Source organism: Rutilus rutilus (genome assembly GCF_951802725.1).
Source record: "Rutilus rutilus genome assembly, chromosome: 21".
NCBI classification, from domain to species: Eukaryota; Metazoa; Chordata; class Actinopteri; order Cypriniformes; family Leuciscidae; genus Rutilus; species Rutilus rutilus.
The window spans coordinates 20,722,815-20,747,665 of record NC_140226.1 but is presented as its reverse complement, the minus strand read 5'-3'; the positions used below and the strand labels follow the sequence as shown (position 1 = coordinate 20,747,665).

General features: G+C 37.0%; 1 protein-coding gene across 1 annotated transcript in view; it reads right to left on the bottom strand.

The window, feature by feature from the left end:
• Nucleotides 1-24,293, bottom strand: part of kcnh1a (potassium voltage-gated channel, subfamily H (eag-related), member 1a) — a gene marked incomplete at its 5' end in the record, with an annotated part of 45,382 nt that extends 21,089 nt beyond the window's left edge. Inside the window, 7 exons of the mRNA XM_084392468.1 lie at nt 9,814-10,240; nt 15,939-16,331; nt 17,890-18,008; nt 18,089-18,217; nt 18,466-18,572; nt 19,929-20,052; nt 24,221-24,293. Coding sequence (XP_084248594.1) covers nt 9,814-10,240; nt 15,939-16,331; nt 17,890-18,008; nt 18,089-18,217; nt 18,466-18,572; nt 19,929-20,052; nt 24,221-24,293 — 1,372 coding nt within the window. The remainder of the gene's footprint in view (nt 1-9,813; nt 10,241-15,938; nt 16,332-17,889; nt 18,009-18,088; nt 18,218-18,465; nt 18,573-19,928; nt 20,053-24,220) is intronic.
• Nucleotides 24,294-24,851: the final 558 nt, after the last annotated feature.

The window sequence follows — 24,851 nt, the reverse complement described above, 5'->3', positions numbered from 1 at the left end:
TTTGAGATTGCATGGATTGTCTAGGCAGCTCTTGACTGAATGCTCTGACCTAAACGCATGGTTATATTTCATATCACGTGTTTAAATTGTTCTGAAGTTTTCAAATGTGCTGTCAAGTTTATATATAATTTATTGATTCAATTTTATAGTTACGCACAGTCACACACATGAAATGTCCCTTTAAAGTTTTCAGTGCAGTGCAAAAATAAATGTCTATTATCTTGTGCAGCTCTCATGACAGTGTAAGGCCCGTCCACTCGGTTCAACGACAGTTTCCGATAAGCGGGGGAAGTTGCTGTCTTTTCAGCGTGGCAAAGTAGTTTAATTCCAATTAAACTTTTATCGGACTCCATTTGATCATGACCTCAAATTTAGGTTGGAGTGCCGAATGGTTATTGATCATTTATATAATAGTTTAGCTGTGCCAAGTGTTAGCCGGAGCTCTAAAACTGCAGTTGATGTGCCCTATGCTCCACTCAAAACTGGACTCTAGTCCGTTACTGACCTACAACGATGTACTAACAACTTTGTCAAAACGATCCCCGTTCATATCGTATTCTGCAGCCAGGCCAGTAGTTGGCGATGTCACTTTGTAAAGAAACACTAAATGCCTATTGAGAGTGAGGAGTCACGTGCCGACTTGGGTTGATTTGGGCGGGGTCTGAGCCTGTCGGCCATGATGGTAGGAGACGCTATCGGTTGCCAGGGGCAACGCCTTCAGAACTACACAGAAGCGCGACTAAACATTCCAGAGCTCTTTCATTTTTGCGCATTTATTAGGCTATTATTATTAGTTAATAATTTTTAGTTTTTACTTCCAGGCATGGTAAAACAGTGCGGAATTGCGAAAACCTCCTCTACTACCGAGTTAACAACACACGTAAACAATGATGTTTTGCCGCTGGAATCCTGCCAACATGGCGGATCGAGGGGAGGGGCTCTATACCGTGACGACAACTCCTCACTCTCAATAGACCCCTTTTCAGTTTGTAAACATGGTGACGTTTTTTTGTGGGCGGAGCTTAGGTGGAACGATTCCTCTGGCTGCTTCTCTAACGTAAGTTAGCAAGTTTTGTTAGCTTGTTTTGTAACAATGACTGGAGAAAATCTGATTTTATCTTAATGTGTAAGGTCACTCACTGTCCAGGATCGCAATTTGTTATTTGCAAAAGTTAATTTTAACGGACAGAAACAGATTGACCGACCCATACACACTCACTCAACGGATGGACGATCTGACAGGATTACCTCCGGTTGAGTGGCCTGACATCTACACTAATAGAGAAACTGAGCATAAAGAGAAACTGAGGGCGTATAAATCTTTAGATGTCTATAACTATTTGCTGAATGGTCACGCACATGACTTGTGTGGTACGATCCGAAGTTCTGCCAAGGCCAGAAGATGACCATTTAAAGAGTGACATTACAGTGCAATTTTAAAGATGTGAATATTTTCTATTTTATTTTCTATTTCTATTCTATTTTCTTATTGTATAGCAAATACATTTTTTAATTTTATGTATTTGATTATTCTTTCTTACCAGGTTCTTCAAAAAGTCTAGTCACAATCAATCACAACAATGTATACAATCACAGATGATTCACAAATAATCACAATAGTTTAGAAAATATTATGCGATATAATTTCAAACTGGAGCCTGTACTCCGTCAATTCTTGCACCCAACAACACAACAAGATGACATTTAAGCTCCTTATGTAGCCGAATCTGTGCTGGTTTGTATTGGCTGCCTCCTCCAGTTTTCCCTTTGTTTTGCCCCCAGCTAACGCCGTGACGTAACTGTGATGTCGGCGCAAAAAGGGTCTGAACATGAATATGAATATGCATGCGCATGACGTCACCGGTTTCCCAAAAATTTAAGTTTTGTTGTTTGTTGTTTTGACGATAACAGTATCGCTTTCAAAAACTTGCACTTTGATACCTGATTTCAGGAGCTTATTTAAAAAATATAATAAAAAAATAACAAAAGTTTTCCTTTTTTTCTTTTTAACTGTGTCGTGTAAACCTAAAACCCTAAAACTATATGACTGATGCATTAAAATTCCTCAATCCACTTTCTGTCTCCTCTCTCTTTCACACTCTCATTTTCTGTTCCCCTTAGCACAGCTAAATCTGAGGTTTCATGAATTTAACATATTTTCTAAAAATAGCCACATTCGGGTTATTCTGTTCCCTCTGAAGTACACAACAACTCAAACTAGGAAACGGCATGTGATTTAGAGTGGAAACAATGGCACAGAACCCCATTAATCTTCCTTGCCTTTATAAAGGAGATTTAAATCCATCAAACAAAACTGTGTTTGTGCTCGTGGACTTTCTGTGTGCTCTGTTTAAAACATGGAAGCACACAAGTGCAAGTGCAAGTCATTAGAAGAAGAGCAAAAATCAGCACTAAACCCCAGGGGAGTCTGTACTGTAAAGCAGGACTCGTTAGTGGAAACGTATATTTTTTACAGCACTGATGTTTTTACACCTCCTCTGTTCATTAGAAAGTTGCTGCGGCAATTGTCTTTGCATGACACATTCATAACATTGTTTCGGTAAAAGACGAAACATCTCGCCATCTGCTTGAGCTGAGCCGCTGCCAGAGATGGTGTGAGACAGAGGGGTAATGGTAGAGCAAAGAAAAACATGGGGTGGAGGAGATAAGCCTGTGTTAGTGTAATTTGATTAGAGCAGGTGATTAATTGTACTGCCAGCATTATACTTGTGCTCTTCACTCCATCTCTCGCCCTCTCTTTCTTTTTATCACCCATTTATTTTGACTACACAACATGCAGTATAGCGTTGTTTTAAATCAGTTCAAATAGAGAATACTTAATACTGACAGTAACAAACAATATAATTTATATTCAAGTAAATCATATAAAAATCTCAAATTTATGATCTCTCAAATTAATTAGATGTGCAATTTCTGAAGAAAATACCAGTGCTTGAATAACAGCAATAGAGTAGTGTTAAAGCTTTGGGTAAGTTTTAGTTTTAGTTCTGAGGGTTCTGTAGAAAATTAAATGCTGTCAAAAGTACCGACATGTTGGTGGCAAATCGATACTTACATTTTTAAAATGTAACGATACAAGCCTTTCTGCAGTCCCAGTAGTACCGAGTACCAGATAGGCAGCTATACTTTCATATTGGTTTCATATTGGAGTAACTTTTCATTATATCTTTTTAATGCAATATTCACTTAACTGTTTGTTTATTAATTATTAACTGATGTCATTAATTTACATTTTTTATTATTAAACTATTATGGTACAGAAACTGGTACAGAGAAATTTTACTGGTATACTACCTATTCATCACTAATTCAATAGAAATCATCTCACATGAAACCCAAGAATTCAGGCCTAATACCAAAATTCAGATCTCTATTGCCTTCTAATCAGCAATAACTAATGCATCCTTGCCATGACTGATAGCATCATTTAATCTGTTTGTTCAGAAGTACCAATTATCCTCACTGGGTTCTGAACTCATTAATTAGAGCCACATCCCTGTGTTTTTGTAACGGATTGTTTATTTGTGCTGGTTTATTGTGCTGTTTATTAACTGGTGTGTACCAGTTGAGTACACTGGTATCTATTGACCCACCATCTACTGGTTATAGTGGTAATTATTGTCTTTTTATTACTTTTCCTATGTACACAAAAGGGCTAGTTCTCTCAAATATTGTTCACAAATCTGTCTAAATCTGTGTTAGTGAGCACTTCTCCTTTGCCGAGATAATGGTGTGGCATATCAAGATGCTGATTAGACAGTATGATTATTGCACAGGTGTGCCTAAGGCTGGCCACAATAAAGGGCCACTCTAAAATGTGCAGTTTTACTGTCTTGGGGGGATCTGGGGGTCCGGGGGGGATCCCCCGAAAAAAAGGAAAAAAAAGGTTGTTGATTGTGGCCTGTGGAATGTTGGTCCACTCCTCTTCAATGGCTGTGCGAAGTTGCTGGATATTGGCAGGACCTGGAACAAGCTGTCGTATACGCCGATCCAGAGTGTGACATGTCCGGTGAGTATGCTGGCCATGCAAGAACTGGGATGTTTTCAGCTTCCAGGAATTGTGTACAGATCCTTGCAACATGGGGACATGCATTATCATGCTGCAACATGAGGTGATGGTCGTGGATGAATGGCACAACAATGGGCCTCAGGATCTCGTCATGGTATCTCTGTGCATTCAAAATGCCATCAATAAAATGCACCTTGTGTTCGTTGTCCATAACATACGCCTGCCCATACCATAACCCCACCGCCACAATGAGCCACTTGATCCACAACGTTGATATCAGCAAACCGCTCACCCACACGACGCCATACACGCCCTGTACAGTGAAAACCGGGATTCATCCGTGAAGAGAACACCTATCCAAAGTGCCAAACGCCATCGAATGTGAGCATTTGCCCACTCAAGTCGGTTACGACGACGAACTGCAGTCAGGTCGAGACCCCGATGAGGACGACGAGCATGCAGATGACCCCCACCCGGACCCCCCCAATACAGTAAAACTGCACATTTTAGAGTGGCCCTTTATTGTGGCCAGCCTAAGGCACACCTGTGCAATAATCATGCTGTCTAATCAGCATCTTGATATGCCACACCTGTGAGGTGGATGGATTATCTTGGCAAAGGAGAAGTGCTCACTAACACAGATTTAGACAGATTTGTGAACAATATTTGAGAGAAAAAGGCCTTTTGTGTACATAGAAAAAGTCTTAGATCTTTGAGTTCAGCTCGTGAAAAATGGGGGCAAAAACAAAAGTGTTGCGTTTATAATTTTGTTCAGTGTGTGTATATATATATATATATACTGTATGTATACTGTCTTTGTTGCCAACATTATTGTGTGTTAAGTATTGAGGATCTATATGGTTTTTCACACTTAAAATAGTTAATCCTGGGTCATTGTAAACCCCCGGTAAACGGAATCCTGGGTTATGTTGCTTCACATTTCACATTGCTTATAATTTACCCGGGGGCTGCCGATGTGGTGACAAATCAGGTCCCATTGGCTCAAATTACTTTTAATAGGTACTTTCTTTAGTGCCTGATTACAATTCCTACAAAATCATGTTATGATAAATTCTGTTTGAACTACGTTATAATTACCATTAATGTCTGTATTAGTTAGCTTATGTACTAGCATAGCACGCATTTACCCTACATGTATTCACAATAATTTTTAATGTAATTACATGTTAAATTAAGTGTTAAATGTCCAAATATTTCAGTTATAAAAAGAATGTAATGATGTTCATTAATTCACTTAATAAGTAACAGTTAATTAATTAACTAACAGTTTATCAAGTGAAAGAAACATTCGATTTGTTTTATTATGCACTATATAGTAACCATATATATTTTAAATTAATATTGTTCGTATGTATTTAGTATAATCATTAACTGATAGTTGATAGAGATTTGTCATGACATCGTTTCATACTGTACATTCATAAACCCTGGGTTAACGTCCTTAATTGCATATTTGCTGTGTCACTGTCACTGACTGGACAAACGCTGCATGTGATATGTTTACATAAGGCTCTAGCATTTTCATATTATGTATTACCGTGAATGCCGACTGTACTGTGAAGTTTTTATTATCTGAATGGACTTTTCGGACTATAAAAGTCGGAATGAAATGTCACTATTTGACATTTTTCCCCTCGAACGCTGAAACTACTGTTTATACAATGTGCTGTTTCTGTGACCGTCCAAAGCAAGTGAATATGAGGCACGCTATTGATTGTTGGTTGCTAAGCATTTAGTTGTAACATTCTAACATTGCTTCCTTTACCCAGGGTTAAAAGCGGTATTTGAAAGCTCAGTGTGAAAAGCCCTTATGTTTGTCCTCTTTATCTATTGTGTTTTTTCTTTGATTATGTCTGCGAATGAGCGAGTGGTAACAGACAGAGAGAAAGAAAGAAAGAGTTGAAGAGGGGAAGAAAGTGTATCTGATCAGATGAAACGGGTCCTTGTCAAAAGATTCCCTGTGGCTGTGACTCTATTACAGGAACATGTGACAGAATATTTAATATCTCAACATCTCTGCTTCCAACTGAACTTGCATCATTGCCTACAAAAGGCCACGTGACGGCAGGGTGAGACTGAGCTCTTTCCGTTTCACATTTGCAAACACTGTAAATCCGTATCATTGTTAGTTGAAAGGTTAGGATACTGGGGAATTTGGCCAAGTTAAATTGATTAAGCACCAAATCTACTGGAAAACAGGCTCACATTCACTTCGGCAATAAAGAACAGATAAGGCGTCCAGGTTCATTTTAGCTTCCCATTTCTGGCTGACACGTTCTGTTCACTCTGATGGTGATGGTGTCAGAGGATCAGGTTCATCAAATATTCTGGCCAATTTTATCAGCTCATAACTCTCAAAGTCACTCTTCTCGTTGAAGTTTGAAGTTTTCTTTCTTCTTCATTTAGTTTTAGTTTTAAATGGAACCTATTATGCAAAATTCACTTTCAGTGTGTGTAACCACCCTATAATGGTAAAAATCCACCCACTCCTCTTTTTATTAATCCATATAAATCATAAGCAGTGTCTCAGAACAAGCCGTTTGCAGATTCTAGCTTTTGTGACATCACATATGCCTAGGCCCCGGCCACGACTATTAATAGTTTAAGTTTTATTTTATTTTATTTTATTTTATTTTATTTTATTTTATTTTATTTTATTTTATTTTATTTTATTTTATTTTATTTTATTTTATTTTATTTTATTTTATTTTTCGGTGCTAGTTTTCATCTTCATATATTGTTTTAGTTGGTGAATTCGGGTGAATCAGAAACCGGAAACCTTTGCACTGAGCTACAAAACCCAAAGACAGTGTCAGATGTAGGATTGAATTTTCCAAATAAAATATCTAATTTAAGCACTTGAATCGGTCAACATTAATGATAGCTCCATCAGATCACTGTGCAGTGAGAACATAGGATCTGAATGTGCGAGAGAAATTGTATCTTATTGGATTTGTATGACTTTTAGTCATAATGTTTTGATTTACATTTCACTTTTGACTTGGAAATGATCAAACCGTCCTGATACCTGATACTGTACATCACAGACTATTTATCAAAACATTAAAACATCATGTTCAAGGATTTGTGCATAACCTAATCAATATTCATAAGCCTTCACACTTTTGTGACATCACAACATGTGCACATGCAGTCTAAAAACACGTGAGGAACATTAATGCCTGGTGCTCTTGCGCAAATTAATCTGAAAATAAAGAGAGAAAGTTAAGCAATCGATCAAACATGGCAAAGCACAAATACTTAACAGTGTTGAGATGAATTTGCCAATGCCTTATGAACGCATATCTAATATGTATGAAGTCATTAGCTGACAAAAACTCCTGCAGGAGAAAGATGAAAGCTGCTTCGTGGTTTTCTCACGTGTACGTCAGCACATGCACAGGCGATCTTCAAAACACTGTATGTGAAGAAAACAAGCCAGGCATGTATGTCTCTACCTGTTAGTCTGTTTCAGTCAGATTTACATTTTCAATCGGTCATAAACTAGTGCCCCAAGCCAGGGGTTGCCATGGCAACAAAACAGGCATTCCAGCACCTGCTGCCAGCCCTGTTCCCCGAGCAACCCATGAAATCAGCATCTGCACTTCTGTTTTTGTTTCAAAAGAAGAGATTCATTTCTCTCACAACTTCTCTAGACTGTGGAATAAAGCCCTTGAGAACGATGCAAAACGATGCTCCAATCAAGTGTTTACTCTCGGCGCCGTCACTATAAACATGATGAAACATCAGCAGGCTTTAGAAATCTGAAATGCGCTTGTGGAACAAAAGCCTGTAAGTTTACATCACCTTGAAGCGTTTGAGAACAGACTGCTATGTGATGCCAGTTGAACATTTTCATTAGCTGTTGTTAACTGAGCATAAAACATGACATATAGGCTATTATGTAATGCAACGTGAACTGATACTTAAGCTCAGAAGAAATGCCTTCATTCCTTCATATGCTTACATTTAATATGTAATTTTTTATTTAATTTATGTGTAATTACGTGATATGGGTTCATATCACATTATTGTACAGAGATGTCCAGTGACTAATCATTAACATTTTACAATCATTTTCCCAGAATAGAAATAAATAGATAAATAAATAAATAGAATAGAATTAAATGTTCTATGGATACACTGATACAGAAATTCAGGCCAATATGAATGAATAAAATGCCATACTATTTTGTCTAAATAAATAAATAAATAAAACACTAAAGACTTAAATCAGTTATTTTTAAATGCTAAAATTATAAAGTGAATCTCAACACATAATAGTATGAAAAGTAGTGAAAAATGGTAAAGTAACAGTATGAAAACATTATGAAAATGGGATTCATTTTGAGGTTTACAAAAGATTACATTTAACTGTGTTATCTGATTATTATTGATTTTAAAGATTAACTGTATATAAGAAAATTAGATGATGGCAAAAGTAATCTAAAGGAGAAATGAGCATGGACAATTAAATATCCAAATCAATGTAGAATAGGTATTTTTCCTTTTATGTAATAAAAACAGCCTCGTCCTACATTATAATGTTTTGTTTATTGGTTTAAATATCTTTTGATTATTTTATTATGTTAGATGCTGACCCAGCAAACTTAATGGAGAGTCAGCTGGACAAACACTTTTATATTGAACTTTGGGGCTATTTACTATTTATTTACTGGTTATTTTTTTACTGTGCAGCTGGTTTTATTTCACTGGCGTTGTTGTTGTCATCACTGTTGTGCTGTGATGTTCAGTGCTTTTATTTTTACTAAATGCTGTTTGTTGCCACCGTAATTGACTGTTATTGAGGTTTATGTGTTAAGTGTTGATGGTCTGTGTATCCAAGTTACAGTAGCTTTGTAGGACAATTAAACAATGCATCATATTGATTTAGCTATTTCTGGTTTTATATTTTCACTACTGTATGTTTTTTTAGCTAGTTACTTGGGTCAAAAATCTTTGCATCATGTTGCCCTGATATGTTCCAATGTGAACTGATTTGTTTCACATTACCAATTTAAATCTGTTTTGTTTTATTTGTGACTGTTTCTGCTGACTGAGACAGCTACCTTTCATTTGGTTCTGTTAGCAAACAAAGATTTGTTAGACAGATGAGCGAAATAATGGAGTGTTGAATCTAGAGACGACGCCTACAGGGTCATCCACGGCGGGGCTCTCTTAGATCATCCTGCCATTGAGCTGTGATTCACCACTCAGAGGAAAATGATTTAGTTTCATTATATGTGCTATTAAACATGACCAGCTAACATGAGCAGTACGCTGTCATTTATATGGTAAAACTCCCTCAGGAGAGATTATCAGAGTAAACATACATTGCTGCTTTCTGAGCAAACAATCATACGGGATTATTGTTGTTCTAATGCGTATTTGTATGTACTTTTCACACACGTTTTCACAGTGACACAATGAGTCAATCACATTTCCTAGTATCTCTTCAAGAAATACGGATCTCTGTGGCCAAATATTCCTAAATGCTCTCAACATAGAACGGTAGATTTAAGGCCATGTCCACACTAATACGTTTCTCTCCGTTTTGGCCTTCCGTCCACACTGAGACAGCGTTTTTATTCATGAAAACAAAGCTTTTTGAAAACGCACTCTAAGTGTGTGCATAGAACTAAATCCCTAATACTGACAAGCACAATCCCTTGTTCTCATATTATATGATGAATAGACTTAATGTGAACACTGTATTTTTCACTCAGGTGTTTATGGGGAGTATATAAAGCTTTTCAACTCACATCCGATCATCATCATGGCCACGGCGAAGATCTTCTCCCCATCTGTGGTTGGAGCAATGTTTCCAAAGCCAATACTGGTCAGGCTGGTCATGGTGAAGTACAGAGACGTGATGTAGACAGAATCTTTTGTAGGTCCGCCTTCCCATCGTCCTGCACTGGCGTTGAAGCGGTAGGGTGACCCAATGGTGTCACCCAGCATATAAAGCCAACTGTCCGTACGTATTGTGTTACGATCCTCGTCAATGACTTCATAGTCTCCAATGCTGTACCAGATGCAGGCCAGCCAATGGGCCGCCAATCCAAACACGCAAACCAGCAAAACCAAAACAGCAGCTCCATACTCAATGTAGTGATCTAGTTTACGAGCCACCCGGCCCAGACGCAACAGCCGAACAACCTTCAGTGAACTAAACAAACTACTGATACCCTGAGGGAGAGAAAGAGAGATACAGAAAATTAAATGTACAGTATAATCATTTAAATGTGTTTTTATCCATCCATCCATCTATCAAATTATAAACATAAAAGGCCAAAGCAATTCAACAGACTCCTTTTCCTTTCTTCAGTCAAAATAAAGTTCATTGTCTCTCTCTTAGCACAAATTCTCTGCATTTATAAATATGTACAGGCGTCTGCCAAGCCAGCCTTCTGAAATCAACAACACAGAGAGCTGAAACAGAACCTGAGCAGCCAGAACAAAGAGCTCCTCAGATCTGTACAAACACGCTGGAATGTATCCATAAATAACCAAAGTGTACTATTTTTTTTCAAAAAAACAAAACAAAAAAGTGTACTTCTGTGCTGTCAGAGTATGCTTTTTCCCTCTTATTCCTATTTTGTATTTCTTGACACCAGAGTTACTGCAATCATTATTCTGAGGAACAGAGCATGAAATTAACCACTACTTGTTGTAGTGATGACTACATTTTAATATTTGGCTGAACTATTCCTTTATATTTTAAAATCCTTAACTGTGTGAAGTATTAATATGTGTTCATGAATAAATCTGCTTACTTGAGAGCACTGCACACCAATCAAACAAAATACTATACACACAAGGACATCATTACACACTATAGCTGAAAATGGCCACAACTATTAAATATGTATGTCTGTCTTAAATATTCAACCCAAAATCACCTGTAATTCTGTGTGTATTTTTTAATCAAAGACTTTTTCAGATCAGGAATAAAATCTTTTTATCCAGGGATTTACTTGGTTAGATATTAAAAATACAAATTGCATCACTTCGAGTGAGGCACTATCTTTTTTAGCCAGTTTGCTGTACTCAAAAATGAAAAAGGACATTTTGGATAGAATTTGGACTGCTGCTTTGTGATACTACTGTAATTCAGGTCAATGGGCATGAATTCTTTATTAAAGTGTTAGTTCACCCAAAAATGTTAATTCTGACATTATTTCCTTACACTCATGTCTTTCCAAACATGCTGTAATTTTCTTAGAAGTTTTCATGCAGTTTTTATGCTTACAGCAACAGTTCATAGTCAGGGACCTACAGTATATGTTAAGCTCAGAAAATGTAGTCCATATAATAGCTTTGCATTAATTACAGACAGAAATTTCACATTTTATTCATTGATAATCTTTCCCTCAATGAATCTTTAACATGAGAACCGCTGAATCAGTTAGTTGAACTCAAGGAACAGATCAGTGAATAAATTATTTCAGTGAAATGGTTATTTGGGTCTCAAATTGTTTTCAGACGGATTAAATCATGAGTTCAATGATCCAGTTTTATTAACTACTTGTAATTTGGTGTGTTCTTCGCACCATTTTTTTTGAATGACTTCCGATGACCTGAAATATAGTGCACAAGAAGCATGGACTACTTTTATAGTGCTTTTTTGGCTTTTTGGAGCTTAACCGATGAAGTATTATCTGAAAAAGAGCAATGCAAATATGTTTATAAAATGTATAAAAATTCTCCATTTGTGTTCCAGTGCAAATCATACCAGCAAATGGGTTTTTGAACAATAAATAATATCAGTATTTCTATTTCTGGGTGAATTACTCCCTTACATACCGATCAACAAATCCACGGAGTTACAAACAGACACATGCACACAGACAATACAGTTTAATACACATCAAGCAAATGTTTAAATGACAAAAATTCATATGAAAAATAATAATAATAGAGTAACTTCTAAAACTGTTTTTGGTTTACATCAATGTCTGATTGATGCCCTTAGGCACAGCATATCAATCAAATGCTGAGTTTTGAGATGAAAGGCCTACTTGAGTGACAGCTCGATGATTCCAGTTCTTCATTCGCCCACAACAAACACAGGCAGTGCAAGGGACATGCAAAAAGAAAGAGGGATGAGGAGGGAGGAAAAAACAAAAACAAAAGAAAGTGACAATGGTCAACAGAAGAATACAATAACAGTCAGTGCAAAACAAAAGCATGGCGCTTTGAATCAAGAGTGAAAAAGCTGAGCCTGGACTGTTAGTATCAGTGAGATCACAGGCATCACAGACATTAATAATCAAGCTTTCGCTGCTAAGGCATTAAAGGCAAAGTGAAACGATGACAGATGTATCTGTGAAATCATATGAGGGTTATGCAACATAAGATAATTATGCATTGCAAACAAAAGTTTTGAAATGAAAGACCAGAGGAGGATTTAGATTATTAAAAACCACACAGCTCTCCCCGTAGGCCATAACAATATGCACCTGAACCAGATGATGGAACAGAGAGATGTGGCTGCAAGTATGCTTGGTCCTTGTGAAAAAGGGAAAAAGAAATATTGGTTGCATTCCAATTTGCATTCTTTTATTCACTAAAAGTATGTCATTTGCTGATGAGATTGTGCACAGTTTTGTGTATGTATAACAATATACCATAGTGTGTGTTACAGTAGTTTGGAAAAAAAACATGGATGCGCACTTCCCATCCAAGTAATTTCAGCATATGATTATGCACTAATGCTGCCTTTAGGTTATGTCGGAATAATGATGTATTTATGAGATGAACGCCACAATGTCATAATTACCAATAAGAAGCTGTGGATTTTCTTCAGGAGTTGACTTTCCAAGTTCGGGGGCATGTTAATTAAAGAATTATGGTGGAAAGCTCGTTGATATTGTTCATAATAACTCAATGAAGAATAGTGATAAAGCTTGGAAGACAATGCTGCTCATTGAGGCATTTTAAGAGGATGACAGCCAGGCTTGTGAGACAAAACTAATTATTAAATTCTATCATTACCTGTAGCAGCACTAAAAACATATACTATTAGTGCCTGTTAAGGTTCACCTCAGTGTGAACTTTAGTTTACCAGCCGTTTCCTCCGCTGTTTCAATACAAATCAGCCAGAAAGCAAACACCAGACAGAGTGCATTATTCTCCATCAGAAATTCGTCACCTTGGGATCTAATTCGCCTTGTGTTGCATAACTCTCTAAGGATGCCGTTATTTATGGTAGTGCTCTGTTCTTTGGGCTGATTCTGCTGAGCTCAAAGCCCGGCAGCATGCGCAGACAGATCTGATGAGCTTGATGTAGCTGATCATGGTAAACTGGTGCTGACAGCCCCTCTGAAAAGCCATATGCCCAGGGGCAAGATGAAAGCTCGGATCCTGCGTGTGTGTGTGTGCGTGCAACAGTGAAAATGGGAGGGAAGAGCGTCTGAGTGGGTGAATGTGCTGGTATCATATTCATTTGTAACTTGAGTTGTGTGAGTTGCATTTAAGAGGTCTGGTATACATTGCCAGAGAGAAGTCTGTTGTTTTCACCGGAAGATCCAGTTATGATATTTTGATTTAAAAAAAAGATAAAGACAAAAAAATTTAATAAAAAAGATTTTTTTTTATAAAAAAAAGAAAAAAACATGCATGGATTAATTGCTCACATTTAGACTTGAGTAAATTATTACACAATTTTCATTTTTATGTGAATCCACTTTAAGAACAAACAATTGTTGAATGCTGTGGAATGCAGGTGTGGGGTGTGACGGCAGTTAACATTAGGCAGAAAGATTGCGCTCATCCTCTGTGCAGTTGCGGAAATTGATTGTGAGTTTAATTAAATGCAGACAGACAGCTCACTTTAAATCGTTATATGGTCAGAGATTGATCGAGAGCAAAAGCTTTATCCTAGTACTCAGACTCCAACCTCACCACCACAGCGAATCACGCACCAGTCCCCAACTTTACCATACCATCACCCAAATTCACGAGCGAAAGAGAGAGACATATAGAAAATTAAAGTGAGAGAGGCGCACCAATAAAGATTTACCTTCTACTCAAAAGCACTCATATGCTTTAAATAAAAATTCGAAGTGTAAATATGATAGCATGGAAAAGAACTCTTAGCCCATGATCAATGAAAGGGTTTGTGTGCTCCGCTCTCACGCATCCCGATCAATATTAATTAGCACCAAAGATTTGCTCCATCACAAGCTCAAATACTATCCCTCATACAAAGTACTCAGACAAATGATTAGTTTAATGTTGCAGGGCTGTTATGCTGCCGGTTGTCAAGACATACACAGGTTTAATAGCTATTCTGAACAGGTGTTTTGAGGTAAATATGGAAAAAAGCGAGTTGCGAGTCTCATCTCAGAGGAGTGCCTACATACAAACACTTTTGGATATAGTTTTGTTAATTTGTTGCCGTCCTTTTCCCTTGGTGCATTTCAAATCAAAACGAAGGACACAAGTGGACCCTAGGTAGCAACTTATTAAGATCTCCCCTAGATTATTGAGTTGTAACATCAATGTTATATGTTTTCTCTGTAATGAGAGCCAGCAAGATTGTCCAATGCTTTTCTTCAGTTTTTCCTTGCTAAGGGGCATTATTCATGTCTATTACCAGGCCCACACGGGACAATGCTCTCCACTTTCCCTATCCATTGCGTGTTTGTTTATTGTTAAATATTCAGATATATCTGATACCCATACAGTGTGTAGTACTCACAGCCCCATTTTATCACATTTAAAGCCATTCAGCTAATCAAATCAGTACAGAAATTCTGTGCATAAAGGCCACAGATATTAAGCAAAATCTTAAATGTAATTAAAGAAATAAAAGGGTTGTTTATAAAATTGAGTAACACACATTAAATGTGGTACAAGCAATTACTTGTATGTACTTCCTATTTGGATCTGTAGTGAATATCAATATTGTGTCAAAGTTCAATTGTTGAGCTGTTGGCTTGGGCAGTGTGTGTGGACCAAGACACTGATCTGAGATCAGTTTTACTGTTTAACTGCAAGTAGACTACATCAAAAACAGAGCAGACGCTACACAGAGTCTGAAGACATCTCAAAACAAACAATTAGCATAATGAGTTTAAAGGTGATGTTCATACTTTTTTCCCTTCATTTTATAATATCATCCCAACTTAGTATGGGGACAACTATAAACAAACTATTTATAGACAGATTTACCCCCAAAAACACATCCACACTGGCGCTATCAATGAATTGCTGTGTTTGTTTGAGCGTCCAGACCAGCCCACAGCAAAATTTTAGACGCTTATTGCCTCATGCGACTGTATTGTAATCCTTTAGCTTTTGCTTTTAACTCTCCCTATTGTATTTAGGCTTCAAAATTCACAAAAGTTTGCAACATTTGCAACATCCAAAAACCAATGGAATTTTTTTCCTTTTTGTACAGGGAATCAGGGTGATGCTAACTTCCAGGTTGGCCTACAAAAAAACGTCACCCTTGAAGCACTCTATAATTGTTAGTTGTTTGTCTGTCCAATGGCAGAAAGAGGGAGACACCAGTTTGAAGACAGTTATTTTTTAAATTGCACTGTGGCGCTAACAGAGCAAAAATGATAAATTCACCTTTACTATTTTTGTAATATCCAAAAAATATTCTTTAAGTTTACTTGCAAACTCCTTGACCTGACATATCTTACATAAACTACATGTTCTTGCCTCTGAAATTATTGCAGTGTGCTGCTTTATTTAAACACTTCCTATATATATCTTCTTGGTTTAAACATTGTGAGAAACAAGTACTTCAGCATACTGGAAAACCAGAGCAAAAACAATGCCATAACTCATCACACAGACATATTGATTCGATCACTGATTAATCCTTTTTCATGTTTGTGTGTGTATATGCAAATAAATTTGTCGTACTGACCTCATCCACGTTCTCAAAGGCATTGATGACATCATAAGGCAGGCAGGACAACAGGTCAATCACAAACCAGGTTTTCAAGTAATTCATGCGAATCAGTTTCGGGTCTGATATCACTTCCCCGGCTGGGCCCACAAACGTGGTGTGGAAATTTAGTACAATGTCCACCAGAAAGATCACATCCACAATGCTGTCCACAACCAGCCAGGTGACGTTGTTCTGCTTGGTTTTGAACGAGACATTGTAGGGGACCATGATGGCGGTGTAGAAGGTGAGAATGAGGATGACCCAGTCCCAGGTGGTCTTAAAGGCACAGTAGTGCAGGATGATGTGAGGGGGAGTCTTGGGTGTCTCTTGTTTATACTGGGGGAGGATATCTGAGCCCAGCTGGAGAACCTGCATGAGAGAGAGAGAGAGAGAGGCAGTGGACTCGTTTATATGAGCGGAGAGGAAGAGGAATGACCTGTCTTGGCTATAATGCCCAGTACAGGAGACTCGCCTCTAAGAAAAATCACATCCTGTAAAACATCTCATCTCATCTCTTCTGTTTAACAGATACCAATGAAGCCTTGTCACTGACTAAAATTGATTTTGAATGGACATTTTGTATAAACCTTGCTAGAATAAATGTTAAGATTATATATTATTGAAGAAAAAATGGAAACATACTATGTAAAAAAAAAAAAAAAAGTACAGTTACCTTCCTTTCATTCAAATTAAACAATGTTGAATAAAAATGTGGATATTTTTTTACTGTAAAATGTAGGTCTGGTTACATGAAGCATTTCAATCAATATATTATATTATATCATTCCATTTAAATAATTGTAATACATTTTTAACATTTACTTACCGGTAATATGAATTTAACCATTTCTATTTTTCTGCTATAATTTATTAGTACATGGATCTCTACAATACTTAATTCTGATTGGTCAATCATGGTATTGAGCTGTGAAATATTTTTGAATAATGACTGTTGTCAAAGGCAAACATAACAGTATGTTACACAGCTGTGGTCATTTTCAGTCTCTCTGCAATCTCTATATTTAAGATAATAAAATAATTTAAATTCAAATCAATATTTCATATCCATTCATTCATTCATTCATTCAAGTGGCTATGCAATACACCAGTCTTTTCTTCTTTTACTCATTTACTGAATATAATTGGCTGGGGCAGATTATATAGTCATTTCGGATGAGACGTAAAACCGAGGTCCTGACTCTCTGTGGTCATTAAAAATCCCAGGATGTCTTTCGAAAGAGTAGGGGTGTAACCCCGGCATCCTGGCCAAATTTGCCCAGTGGCCTCTGTCCATCATGGCCTCCTAATCATCCCATATACTGATTGGCTTCATCACTCTGTCTCCTCTCCACCAGTAAGCTGGTGTGTGGTGGGCGTTCTGGCGCAATATGGCTGCCGTCGCATCATCCAAGTGGATGCTGCACATTGGTGGTGGTTGAGGAGATTCCCCCCTTCTATGTAAAGCGCTTTGAGTGCCGAGAAAAAGCGCTATATAAATGTAATGAATTATTATTATTATTATTATTTAAAATTGCTCATATTAAATTGTATATTTATTGTCTACCACCACCATAATCTGGCATCTCCATTGCATGACAGCTTTTATGTGATAATAGTATAATTAGCCCCGCCTAGAATAGAATTAGGTCTAGAATTTTGTTATTTCTTCACATTTGGTGGCATTTTGGCCCCAATACTGTTAATTCTTGACCCTGGTTTGTAAACTATTCAAAAACATCCCACATATCTGATTAATCTCCCTGCAGTAGGAGTGTGTGTACTGAAAGCACACAATGTGAGAGGAAATACGTCCTAGTGTTAGTTTGATCTTTTACACTGATGGATGCGAACACATGCTGACACACACCAGAATCACTCACAGGCGTAAAATGAAATGTATCGGTCTGATGTGCACACACAGATGTACCTCTGCAAGGCGCGAGTGCTTATGTACATTCTCTCCTTTATGTACGGTGGGCTGCAGTTGCTGCAGGACCCCCCGACTGCTGGTCAGAGCCCTGGTCAGACGAGCAAACTTCCCCCAGCCTGAACACAGAAATGACACAGTTAACATTCACTCACAAATACACTGATACACACTCAAAATACATATGAACAACACGTACCTTTGGAGGAGTCATCTTCGATTGGCTGTTTGAATGCTGTGATGTCACTAAACGTACACAGGAAGAGCACAACCTTCTCCTGTTCGTTTCGTATAGGTGCTATTTTCACAAAAAACCATACCGGCGTTCCTGGAAAAAACACACCCGCGTACATTTAAACATGCTGTAAATGTGTGACAGATAACATGTCAGAAAAAAAATTATACTGAAGTAAAAACTGTCTTGGCTCTGTTTTACACCTTTATGCATATTCATTAATAGATTAGCATCACAAATGTATGCACCAGAATTGCTGTGTCCCTGCTCCTAGTTCTCACAGCTCAGTTGTGTGTGCTTCTGTTTGTGCGTGAATGGGTCTGTATGTGCGTAATGCTCACGGTTTTTCTTGTACATCAAGATCTCAAATGAGTTCATCTCATAGTTATCGAAAGTCAGCCGAACTTTTTCAGATGTGTCCTTATCTGTGAGCTCTCCGTACATGAAGCTGAAAGAGAAAACAAATACAAATCACAATCAGAGTTTTCATACAGGTTTTGAGAATGTTGTGTAACTATTGTATCATTTACTCGTGTTATTCCAAATGTAGTTGACTTTGTATCTTTTGTGGAACACAAAAGTAGAACTTTAGCAGAATGGTCATGCTGCTTAAAATAGAACTGAACTGTGACCAGGGGTGGTCAAACTTTTGAGTATTTTGATTACCATTTGAGTATAGTGAACTAAAAAGTGCCATAATAATAGTCCATATGAATTGTGTGATTTATTGCAAGTCTTCTAAAGCCAAAACGAGAGAATCGTTGACAGCATATGGTCAGATGGACTAAATTTCTCATTTTGTGTTCCGCAGAAGAAAGAAAGTGACATGGGTTTGGAACAACCTGAGAGTGAGTAAATGGTCAAACATTCATTTATTTATTTTTTTCATGTTTGATCTCTAGAGATTTTACAAGTGAATTAATGGGTGGGTGGGTCAGTCAGTCTGTTAGAAAAGTGTGGCACATGTAACAGAATGCATACTTACAGGTCAATTTATATGTTATTAGACTGTGCTTATTCTACCCCATTCAAGTCAGTAAGATTTTTTTAACTGTTTTAAAGGAAGTCTGTTATGCTCACCAAGGTTGCATTTATTTGATCAAAAATACATTAAAAACAGTAATCTTGTGAAATAGTAGTACAATTTAAAATTACAATATATTTAAAAATGTAATTTATTTCTGTGGTGACAAAGCTGAAATTTCAGAAATCATTCTAATATAGTGGAGAAATCATTTGGTGCACAATAAATATTTCTTAATATTATTAATTTAATTATGATTTTTTTTGTGTTGAAACTGTGATACATTTTTCAGGGTTGACATTTCAAAAGAACAGCATTTATTTGAAATAGAAATATTCTGTAACATTACAAATGTGTTTACTGTCACTTGTGAACAATTGAATGCATTCTTGCTGTATAAAAGTTATTTTTCTTCTTTTCTGCTGAAAAATATTTAATTTGCACTCTTACTTCCCCAATTTCCACACATGGGTGTAGGGCTGTACTCTATACTGTACTGTATTGTATTGCATATTGTAATACAATATTGCACTGTTCATATACTGTTCGTATTGTAGGCATACTTCATTACAAACATTATTCTACTATCTTGTACATTGTGTTATCCAATACTACTGTAAATGGTAGATTGTATGTATACTGTAAATCTTCAAATTCAAGTGCAATCCTACATGAACTGTCTCTACCTTCCTCTCTTTTATAGAGAAAATATCATCAATATGATGTGATATAAAAACTAGTACATGAAACCATCATTAAGCTCTGCGTGAAGTCTAATACCTGCAAGTGCTGCTTTTCTGCATGACCTCAGCACGGTGGTAGCCGGACAGCTTACAAAAGCCATCATTACTGTAAACGATGGGCCAGTCTACGATCTGGGCATTCCCCAGCACAAAATTTGTGTCTGTGGAAAGAGCACAGGAGGGTATGGGGAGAAAGCAGGTGAGAGGAACCAGGCACAAGGTCAACAGTAAGAAAGCAAGGGGTCAGCCAATGTCACATGAGGCAGGATGAGTGGACAGTGTCACGGCAGCCGAAAGCCACTGATCTGACATGTTTATGACAACACTGAGTATTTCAGCCTTATTTTATTGGTCTGTGCCTGAGATGGTTTTGCACAGCAGTACGTGTTGCCTTGGCTTAGCACATAAAACACTGCCACATTATACTACAGCCCCATTCAAAATACAATGACAAGTTTATCTCGAAATCTTCCTTCTGAGATCCCTTGTCCACATACAGTTCCCTGCCGTAGGTTTTTTCTTTTTCTTTTTTCTTGTTAAGGTGAACAGAAAGAAACATAAATGGTAGCCTCAGCCTCAAACAGCCCACAAACAACCCACAGACTATTGTGATCATAAAAAATGTAAAAGATCTGCCTAAAAACATTGAGTTCAAATATAATTGATGACTTGTCTGTCATTAATGGAAGTCAAAGTACATAGGTTTGTACAAGTCTAAGAAATATCTAATTGCTGGTGAATTTGCCAAGGTTTGCAGGGTTGTAGCATCAAAACTTTTAAAGATATTCAAGAATTTTGTTTGAGACACTTGTAAGCAAGTAAATGAGATATGCTTGATCACACCTGTATATTCGACCTAAACTTCCACTGTTACATCAGTTTTTAAATACTTATATCTCACCAAAATAAACAGATGTGTTTTATCATACACAGTGTGCCTTTCCTGGGTGTCTTTTGGCTGTACAGTTATGAACTAGCTTATGTTTTATTCTACTGTTCAAAAGTTTCAGTAAGATTTTATTTTGGGGGGTGGGGGGGTTAATACTTTTATTCAGCAAGTACACATTAAAATGATCAAAAGTAGCAGTAAACACATTACAAAATGCTACAAAAGATTTATATTTCAAATAAATGCTGTTTTTTACTTTCTATTCATCAAATGATCCTGAAAATGTAGCATGGTTTGCACATTTTCACGTTTTTAACATTGATAATATTAAGAAATGTTTCTTGAGCACCAAATCATCATATTAGAATGATTTCTGAAGGATCATGTGACACTGAAGACTGGAGTAATGATGCTGAAAATTCAGCTTTGCCATCACAGGAATAAATTACATTTTAAAATATATTAAAATAGAAAACAGTTATTTTATATTGAAATAATATTTCACAATATTACTGTTTTACTGTATTTTGGATCAAATAAATGCAGCCTTGTAGAGTATAAGAGACTTTTTAAAATCTTACCCCAAACTTTTGAACGGCAGTGTATATAGAACCAAAATTCTGGCTGAACAGAATTAAATGATCTGATACCCATAATACTGTGAGAAAGTGGCTAAAACACACATTTTGAAACCCTCAGTATCTTCACAAAACTTTCAAACCCTCTGCTATGTCTCTTTTATGTCTTTTCATGGTCCAAATGCACTACGGGAGTCTTTGCAGAGACAGTTTCTGCTATTCAAGGTTGCCGCCGTCAATCCCAATTACACGCCAACTTTTACGTCAGAGTGTATTTTCCAAAAGTCTGTGTTGAAAAGAAAACTCTCTGTGCCAGGGTCCTCTGTAGTGGGTTTCATTTCTGTAACCTTGCTTTAACCTTTCCTGTGATGTCTGTCAATGTTAGTGTGTTAGTGGCTAGCTTGTTAAGCAGGCTATCAAGCTGATTAGCTGACAGTAGTGGTTTAGCCACTGCTGAGTAAGCCAGTAGCACTTTTAACAAATGTATCTCAAAGCTTGAGCAAGCTCACGGTAACACTATACAACTTGTAATCCGATATAAGAGAATTAAAAACATCTAGTCAGTTACAAATGAGGGCCAGTGAAGACCCTTACAGTATTTAAAAGCAAGAAATTGACTTAAAGCGTTGTCCTTTGTAATATGAAGACTGTAAACAGTCTCATGACTTTCTTCAGTCTTTATCAATATATTTACATTGCAAACAAGGTTAAATAAATTAAGGATTTCATGTGATCAGTGTCACAAATTTGTTTTTGAATTGATTGATTACTTGCACTGTAAAATCTTTTTTTATTTTAGTAAACTTAACGTACTGTGTATTTGAAATGACAAATAAAAAAGTTGTCTTAACTTTTGTAAGTTAAGCTCAAAACGTATGCAAAAATAAAACAAAATATTGAGTTTAGATGTTTTTACAGTATAGAAATGGTTTAGACGGCATTCATAAAAATTCATAAAACTATTTCAAGTTTAAATTTTGAATTCCAGATTTTGACCCCAACTGTACAGTATTTCAACACTAAAATGAACTCATATATTGTCAAATAAAATAGAACAAAATAAAATAAAACATGCAATCAGCTCTAGTACTTTTTTTCATTCTAAAATACGTCCTTTGCCTCATTCAGACATAACATGAATGGCAACATTTTTCACTTTGACTGCACATATGACAAACACACACAGACAACATTTGATCTTTCTATGGCTAATGCTTGTAGAGGGTAAATGTGAGATGAGTAAATGTCCTAACAAACAGAAAATGGAGGGGCAGCATCGGAATAAGAAGTGAAGGATAAATCAGGTCCATGATATCAATTCATGTAAGAGCATGGTGGTGGATTTGCCACAGAGCACAGTTCTCCTCTACTGAGCATAAACACGGGAAGTGCACTCCACACTGAAACAAACACGCACACGTGGACTCACACGCACCACTATGAAGGAAAGAAAAAAAAACGTTCCATGCCAACATTTGTTATTTTACAGCAAGTGCTGTCAGCGCTAAATGAGGACCAGGGAGCATGGTTACTTTCACCACAACTAAGCAGCTTTTAAATATCAACAGCACTGTTTAAACCACTTTAACCACAAAGGAGTTTAATCAAGCTTATCATTATAGAATTCAGACTATCGGTTTGTAAATTAACAGAAATTGGTATAGAACAATATTTAATGTCAAATGGGAAGTAGAAGGGGGAAAGAGAGAGAAAAGGGGAAAGATAGAAAGAGAGAGGGAGAGAGATAATGTAGGGATGGAAGAGGTTAAAGCACAAGTATTCTGCTCAGTGAGGTTTATACCTGTGTGTCTATGTGATAATGTCCAAACTGGAAGTTAAAGAAAACAGAAAAAGAGTTAAAATAACACAAACACACCAGAAGGTAGAGGAATTTGTCCTCCTGTTCTTCTCCAAGACGGCCATAACCCTATATGACCAAGCAGGTCATATACAGACTTTCAATGTTTGTAGAATATTAGAAGTCCTACTTAAATGAGAAGTACATATTTTCAATATTTTTGAAAGCAGAATACAAGTTTAGAGATCTCTGAACTGTTAAGTGCTCAAGTGGATGGGGCAGAGGAGGTGTCCACTGGGCATTTGTGGACAGCTGAGGTTCAGTCAGCTTTAAATGGACATAATGCATGTTTTTGCATATAACGGAACTTCATAAATAAGAAAAGCGCTCCTGATGGATAAACATCAATAAAAGAGATCTTTGATTCTATTTTAAGGACCTTACAGTAGGGTGCAAAAATGCGATAGTGCTGGTGAAGATCCTCAGACAGTTTTCAACCTTTCAGCACTCTTAAATATTAATTGCTATTAAATATTTATCTAACCTAAACTTGTTCTCTTTCCCACAAAGCTTCCTGATGGAAGGATGAATGAGAACAACTCAAATGGGTAAAGGCTGTCACGCAGAGAATACAGAATAATATCTTCCTGCAGCCCATTACTCTTTTTAAAGATTTGTATAATTTTTATAATATACAAATAAATTATGTATTAGATATAAGTGAGATATTTATGTTTATAGCCTATTTAAGAAATCTAGAAAAAATAGGACTTAGGTTAAATATGATATATATTTAACGTTTGTTCGGAAATTATTTTTTGCTATTTTAAAACGTATTCACTACAGAATTTACCTGCACGTTGCCAGACACATTTAACTTTTTAGTGTGTATTTATGGTACAGTATATTGTCAAAAGTAGCCTACGCTGTCTTTATGTAAAGGTCTATTTTAAGTCTCTTGTTTATTTACCCCAAAGTTTTCGCTTGCTTTCTATTTATCTGCGACACTACCGCTGATAATCTTTCTGTATGTGCGCTGTTTTGGATGTGGAGGTGCGTCTTACCGTTAGACCGTCGGACAATATTTTCCAGAAAAGTGTTTTGTGGGGCCACCAGTCCTCTGCGTCCCCCGGCCATCACGGCGGGTCATGCGCTCCAGTGTGTGCCCGGACCGGTCAACATGAAGTACCCGCACACGTCTCCGGTGAGTCTGTCGTCCACATGCCGCTGCCGCATCCAGTGATGTGTGGACCCGGGGCTCTCCTCACGCACTCCTCTCTCCTCCACCCCATTGATTCTCCACCATCGGCTTAATCTGCGAAACAGCGCCATCTATTGATTTACATGTGAAGCAGCAGGTGTTCCAATGTGAGTCAATAGATGGCGCTGATTCGCTATTCGCTGATTAGAATTTGCAATGCGTAATAACATCCACTATCTTTCCAATCTCTTAACGCCATCTGCTGGTGGATAGTTTTGCAAACATTTTTATGTCTTTGATATAACGATAATTATTCGTTCAAAATCTAACTTAATTTACAAAAAAAGGCCTACAGGCCTACACACACCCACACCCTGAGGGCGCCTACTCTAGCCTGTTAGTCCTCTAGTCTAAAATGTTATATAACATTTAGGAAATGCAGAAATGATTTAGAAACGGACAACAGCAGCTACATATAGAAAATACCCCCAAAA